This window comes from Geospiza fortis, unplaced genomic scaffold (assembly GCF_000277835.1).
Source record: "Geospiza fortis unplaced genomic scaffold, GeoFor_1.0 scaffold275, whole genome shotgun sequence".
NCBI classification, from domain to species: domain Eukaryota; kingdom Metazoa; phylum Chordata; class Aves; order Passeriformes; family Thraupidae; genus Geospiza; species Geospiza fortis.
In genome coordinates, this window is record NW_005054341.1 from 4,578,634 (window position 1) to 4,585,722 (window position 7,089).

General features: G+C 45.1%; 1 protein-coding gene across 1 annotated transcript in view; it reads right to left on the reverse strand.

The window, feature by feature from the left end:
- The window catches only part of ERLEC1 (endoplasmic reticulum lectin 1), a 7,824-nt gene extending 983 nt beyond the window's left edge, over positions 1-6,841 (reverse strand). Inside the window, exons 1-10 of the mRNA XM_005422643.2 lie at positions 6,716-6,841; positions 6,544-6,624; positions 6,000-6,077; positions 5,381-5,444; positions 4,272-4,312; positions 2,386-2,609; positions 1,187-1,316; positions 712-873; positions 367-426; positions 149-273 (exon numbers count right to left, since the gene is read on the reverse strand). Coding sequence (XP_005422700.1) covers positions 149-273; positions 367-426; positions 712-873; positions 1,187-1,316; positions 2,386-2,609; positions 4,272-4,312; positions 5,381-5,444; positions 6,000-6,077; positions 6,544-6,624; positions 6,716-6,841 — 1,091 coding nt within the window. The remainder of the gene's footprint in view (positions 1-148; positions 274-366; positions 427-711; positions 874-1,186; positions 1,317-2,385; positions 2,610-4,271; positions 4,313-5,380; positions 5,445-5,999; positions 6,078-6,543; positions 6,625-6,715) is intronic.
- Between the last annotated feature and the right edge of the window lie 248 nt (positions 6,842-7,089).

Genomic DNA, 7,089 nt, shown 5'->3' on the forward strand with positions numbered 1-7,089 from the left:
CACACCCGAAGTGCTGAATTCCTTATTTGTGATGCTGACTGGGGGGTAAATCTGAACATGCTGCTCTTGGCAGTTTATTTTACCTGTTGATAACCCAAATTTCACAGGGCTGGGCCCTGTGTCCCAGGTGTGAGAGCCTGGTTGGTACCTGACTGTCTGGGTGCCATCCTCTCGCAGGTAGAAGGTCCTGGCCGCGTTCTTCCTTGACCACTCGATGTGCTCCTCCTTGCTCCACGTACCCACCACCACGGAGGTCTTGCCACTTTCCTTATCCTAAAAAGGGAAAGCTGACCACTACACCCTGTCCAGAGGACTGTATTTTCTTAACAGGAACTTAAAGGAACGAACAGAACTCTCTGAACACACCTCGTGGTACTGGTGGACGTATTTGCCGTAGCAGAATTCGTATTTCCACCAGCCAACGCCCTGGGGAGAGGAACAACCTCAGTGTTAGAAAGAACCAAACAGAATCCCTAAAACAAACAGAACACCCCAAAACAAACCCATCCTTTTCCCTCCAGACCCTAAACCAGCTGTTTCAGCTGTAAAACTCTGCATTTGTTAGTTAATGAAAATCCTTCATGGCTAATGCTGTTACCTACTTTCATTTCACTGTCTGCTCAAATTAACATTTCTATTGAAATTCAGTTTAAGATAAAAACTAAACAAGTACACAAATTAGGATGTACTCCACATAGCTTTGCTGCTCACCCCATGGAAGCAGTAGGAGCCACTGAGGAATTCCTTGATGAGCTGCTCATCGGTCAGTTTGGAGATGTGGGTTGTCCCCACCGTTAGCAGCTGGTGGCTCCCAACAGCCACAGGCTTGTGGATGGAAGAGAATTTCTCTTCCTTCGTTGAAGGCATTTCTTCCTGCAATTAAAGGATACAATTAAATCCCCTACAAAGTCTTACAAGTTATATGAAGTTACTGAACACTGAATCAGGCTGGCTGTTTTGGGCAATTTTAGCTGAAAGAAAGAAAATTCCACTCAAAATCTTCACACATTTGTGAACTGTAGGCTACAAAGACTACAAAAATTTAAATCAGGAGCCCACACTTGCTTTGTTTTCCTTCCAAATAGGGTGAGTTACAGATGGTTTCAACAAGCTTAAAGACAAGTGAAAGACTGACATCATCTTACAAAATATCTTAAAAATGGAAAGTAAATGAAACAAATCTCACCTCCTTAACCCTCCTAAAAGGCATCTTCAGCATTTCCTGCTGTTTCTCCAGCTGTTCCAGGTTGTGGGGTTTAAGTGGGGATCCTGGCAGGGACTGGCAGAAGATGTCATTCACAGGGGAAGCCCTGAACCTGCCCAGCAAGGTAAGAACATGTCACTGTCACACCTTCAAGTACAGGAATCAGTGCTCTGAGCTTCTGGATCTGCTGCTGCTCAGGTGGTGCAGGTGCATCGCTGGATGAGATGCCAGGTGTACAGGGAAAGCCCCAGAGGCTGAGGCACTGCTCAGGGCTGTTTTGGGAACACACAACAGGAAAAAAGGTGCACTGAACTTGGAATTTGGGTTGTGATCCCCGTGATGTCACTGGGCAGCATTCCCAGGCTGCCACCTCCACCTTTCCTTTTTTACCAGGGTGACGTAAGGGGGGGAACGATGATCCTGTGTTTATTTTCAGTGTTTCCTGCTGGTGGCCAGGAACCCTTTGGAAGGAGGCAGCAGCTCCAGATTTTATCCTTATCAAGCAACAGAACAATATCCCTGTGCACCTTCTATGCTTTTGTCCTACTGCTCCAGAGGCTGAAGAGACTCACACATTAAACAGGTAACAGTGCAACAGATAAGTGCAGAAGATAACAGAGTATGACCAAACCCATCCACATGAGAAAATTTACAGTGGATATCAAACATTAAAAATGTTTTTAGCACTTAGTAACTCCAACTGCCATGTGTTTACAAAATGCAGGATTTTGCCTTCAGCCCTTGTGGCCTGTTTCAGATCCCTGATTAAATACTCACTTGTTCCAACATCTGTGTAAATCCAGGAATCCTGTCCATTATTCCCCCTTGTCTGTATAGCACATTCCCTTTGCAGTTCTCTTTACATCCCTTGGAAGGTCCAAAGACTCAGGGGGTCCCTCAGATATGTGGTACAGTTCAGGGAAGGGGAGGAAACAAGAAACCTACACTTCATTTTTGACAAAATAACACTGAAATTGTGAATTCTCCATAAGGAAATGGCTTCTAAGAAGCTCCTCATGTTGGGAACAGCTAAAGTCAAGGTCAAGGTTATGCTTGGAGAAGATACTTTTTGGTTTTATAGACTTTTAAAGTGTACACACATGGTATCTACAGTTTTCAAATACCACGAAGATGATCCCTCAAGAAATCCCAAACCAAGAGGAGACAGAGGTGCTCTGTACCTGTACTTGGGGTGGTTGCAGAGCAGCGGGGTCAGGATCACCACCTCGTACTCACAGGTGGTGACTTCTGCCACGGACAGGATCTCGTGCTTGGCCTCGGGGTGGCAGATGTACATCACTGTGCTGGACCTGGGCAGGTTCTGCCTCAGGCTGCAGGGAGTGCCATTGCCCAGCTCCACGGGGTAGTAGGGTGTCATCTGCCCTTCAATGTTCTTTGTGGGGATCTGGGTGAGGGAAAGGAACAGGTCATAACCACAGCAGAGCTCCTGAGACTCCTCTGAAACAAAAAATGTTATTCCTGTGTGCAGAGCCAGCACCACCAGGTTAAAATCAGACCCTGTGTGGCTGCTCAGTGTTTCTGCAACATCCAAACTGTCCTGGTGTTCACCCCACTGGCACCAGGCTCTAAAGAATCAAAAAAAAAACCCCTGCAAAGTCACCCTGGTACCTGCACTGCACTTCTCAGTATTCTCTGCCCAGGCTGCTCCTTATCCCACAGCACTGGTGGATGTGGCTAAAGAAGTTAATGGTGTATACAATGTAAATCCCACTTTGTCACACCTTCCAGTCTGCTCCCTTCGGTTTTGCTCCTTTGTGTTCCATCCAGCTCCCTCTTTAAGACATTAATTCCCTAAGTGGTAAATCTCTATCCTGGAATTAGCTGGAGTTCCTGCCTTCCCAAAGCGCCCAAACTCTTTTTTCCCAGGTTGCTTGAGCTGCTGAAGGTTTTCAGTGCTGAACAGGCAGGGGTCTGTGCTAAAAGACAGAGGTGCTTTCTGGGGTCAGGAGACTCCAGGGATCCAGGACCTCTCTGCCCCTCACCTGCTCTGGCTTTCAAGCCACGTCACCCTGTCCCAGGCCACTGACTCCTCCCAGAAACTGCTCCACAACCAGTGAAGACATTCACGAGATTAAGGAACCAACATGCCCTTGCCTGATAAGAGATTCCAGGAAATCCTGACATGGCAAGTGCGTCATAAATACTGCCCAAGAAAAAGGCAATAAAAAGACTTCATTTCCTCTGAAGGTGAAGGAAAAAAAAAAGCTGCACTGCAAAACACTTGGTTTTCTTGGCTTTCCAAGAGGCACAGCTGCCACTGCCACCAGAACAGGCCACGTTCTGCCCCCACATGACTTTCAAAATGCTCCTCAGGCCTGGGTGCTGCTGAGAACCCTACATAACCACCACCCTGGGCTATTCCAAAGGCCACAGACACAAAAACTTCATTTCAGCATCAAAAACAAGGGGAACTGGCAACAAGGTCCAACCTGTTCTCACTAATTCCAAACTCCAGCGTGCTTCAGGTATTGCCATTGCTCTGCTATAGAACCAGCTGCTCAGGAGTTGAGTTTTGGGGCCTAAACAAGTGGGGAAGTCCTCTAAGGGGAAAGGGAAGCACAGACTATTATGGGATGGGTCAGCAAGTCAGCTCCATCTCTTAGGGATTTTGTGCTGTAGGGCTTTGATAAATTGCAAGTAAGTAATTTGAGCAGCAAGACTAAATAAATTTTCTGAGCTGTGACTGTAATTAAAAGCAAGAGAACTGCAGCTTAGGAACAGTTCCATTTCTTGATATTCATTTTGGGAGGGGAATAATTACATCATCTTATCATTAGACTGGATATTAGGAAGAAATTCCTCCCTGTGAAGGTGGGGAGGCCCTGGCACAGGTTTCCCAGAGAAGCTGTGGCTGCCCCATCCCTGGAAGTGTCCAAGGCCAGGCTGGATGAGGGATAGTGGAAGGTGTCCCTGCCCATGGCAGGTGGCACTGGATATCTTAGAGGTCCCCTCCAACACAAACCACTCTGGGATTCTATGATTAAATATATATATAAATTGCCTCCACTACTGATGGCAGAAGTTAAAACAGATGTTTTTCACTTGCCTCTTTTGCCCCATCTTTGGAATTTTCCTTCTCTTCTTGATCTAGGGAATAATTAAGAACGAGGTAAGTTTGTGCACTTGGAAAAAAAAAAAGGAATCTCACAGAGAAGCTTTTCTGGTTTGTGTATTTGCTGGTGCTTTATACACTGCCAAGAGCCACCTGCAGGTGCAAAAGAGGAAAGAAAGGAAACAACCAGAGATCTGAGGCCCACAGCAAACAGAGCAAAATACACGTCAGCTCATCACAAAACCACCTGGAGCTGGTAGGACAGGCCAAATCCAGCCCTGACAGCAAGGCAGGGCTGCAGAACACGTCACTGCAGCTGTTTGGGAAGGGTGGGAATTGGACAGGAAACAGGCAGGTGCTTTGGAAGGAGCAGGAGGTGCCAGATAGGAAGCAGGGAAAGGACACAGGACACAATCTGCCACCTAAGCAGGAAGGGCAGAGGGACAACAGCCTGACAGCCTCAGCTATGGTCACCTGAGGTCCCATCAGGCTTCAACATCCAGCCCCACAAAATGGGGGACTCCAATCAAAACATTCTGTGCTCTGTGCAGCAGCAGAATGAGGCACCCCTGCACAGAGACTGCACCCATCCACCCAGAAAAGCCAAACAAGGCACGTGCTGAAGCCCTGGTTCTTTCCAGGACTAAGATCCCTCACTCAGGGCTGCAGCCAGAGATCCAGAAGTGGGATGAACAGCACTAAATCCCCCCCAGGAAACTGCAGCATTCCAGTTCATCGCTTCTAGGAAAACAATGGTGTCTGCCTTTCACACACTGGCCTAGAATGAAACAAACACCCCAGCCTAGGTCATGTTTTCCTATTCTGCTTCTGTTCTTTCCATCAACCCTGAATGAACACTTAGCCTGTGGATTTCTTTGAACTAATCTGCAGGCAAAACATGCTCCAAAAATCAGCTATTCCAAACTGCCCCTTGAGTTTGGGGCTCAGCGACCTCATTTCCACCCAAGTCCCACTCTAGGCACTCAAGTATTTCAGAGGATCTGTGCCAGGTTCTCTAAAAAAAGGCCCTCAAACTGGTCAGACAGGAATAATTAAAACCCAAAAAATTCATTATCAGCAGAATGAAATAATCCAAAACACACCTGGTTCTGACAACGGGCTCTTCATTATCATATTCCCCAGGTAGTATTCTTGGATGTTTATTTTCTACAATCAAAACAAACATCAGTTACCAGTTTCTAAGTTATTTCAGGGACTTCAATGTTGCAAACAGATAAAAGAAGTAATAAAAGAAAGGCCCTATGAAATCAGGCCTTGCTCTGCTAAAGTGCCAAAACTAGGCTGTCACTTCTAAGTGCAGACAGCTTGCAAGTTCCCATACAAAACAATTTTGCAATTTTGGAAATGAAAGATCATTAACACAACAATCTACTTCTATAGTGAAGAACAAATGGAATCTGTAATAACAAGAGATCTGTCTCATGAGAATCAATAAAACAGTATGTAAACTAACTAAAAATACAGAAGTTTAATTGACATGCAAAATACCATGTACTGAGCAATGAACTAAGTGTATTGCCAACCAGCAAGATTTGACACAGTGCCTTCTGATAACCCTATAAAAATATGTCCTGTACAGTAAAGATGCAGTTTTTCTGCATGAAGAAAGTGGAATTATGGCTAAATTATTACAAAAACTCAAGTCTGCAGGAGCAATTCAGCAGCACTGTGCCAGTGGGAAGGGGGTTGCTTGCAGCCTACCTGCCCCGTTTCCTTCTCCTCGTGGTACTGACGGATGTGCTTCCCATGGCACACCTCGTAAGTCCAGTAAGATTCAATCTGAGAAATAAAATACATTTTAAAAATTAACTTTAGATGTATTTATACACCACAAAACCACCCAAATGTTGGCTTTTGCAGCAAAATGCTGGAGCACCCTCAAAAACAAGAGCACAGCTAGTGGTCTCAGTGTTGCCCAAACAAAGACAACAGAAAAGACTTCCTTGACTTTCACACAAATAAAACAAAGAAATAAATTAAATGAAAAAAACCAATATTTTTATATGGAATATATTTATATGGATTTTATATATTTTATATATATATATATATAATTATAATCCATAGCAACCCATTTATCTGAATTCTGACATCTCTAATCACACAGAATTTTGTCAGCAATATTAAGGCATAAAGATTGTGTTTCAGACTGTGTTAGTATTTAATTTACTACCCTAAAACCTTGACATGCACAGGCCTGTAGCCTTTTAATTGGCATTTAATGAACAGGACAAAAGTAACATACTCTATAGGAACAGCTGCTTTGCTTAAAGAGAGGCTCCAGCAGCTCCCCTGGAGTAGGACCTTTATAGTCCTTTTCTTCTTCCTGCAACAAAAGGACATCTCATGATATTGAAACTGACAGTGTAAAGACTCAGCTACAGTTTATATTTACAGAATAACTCGCCTGAACTCACCTCGTTGCCACTGGCTATCAATGGCAGGAGACACTTGTACTTCTCTTTATCCACAGTGGTCATGATGATATAATTGTCCTCCTTGTACAAGACACCGGTGGTCGGCTGAGAAAACAACCAACCCATGATCAGCCAGGCAGGGGCTTTTTAATGCTACTCATTAGAAACACCCCTGAATTCCTGAGCGGCGCTTCAGAGTATTTCCTGGGATTTAATTACACCACAAGACGCGAGTTTGGTGGTTTAGCTGGCTGGGAGCTGCTTGCTGCTGCCTTCGCTTTGGATCTTCTACTTCCAACTTTTCCCTGATCCCCTCCAGATGCCCGATCCCCTCCATGCCCCCTCACTCCTGCTCTCCCATTTCAGACCTTTAC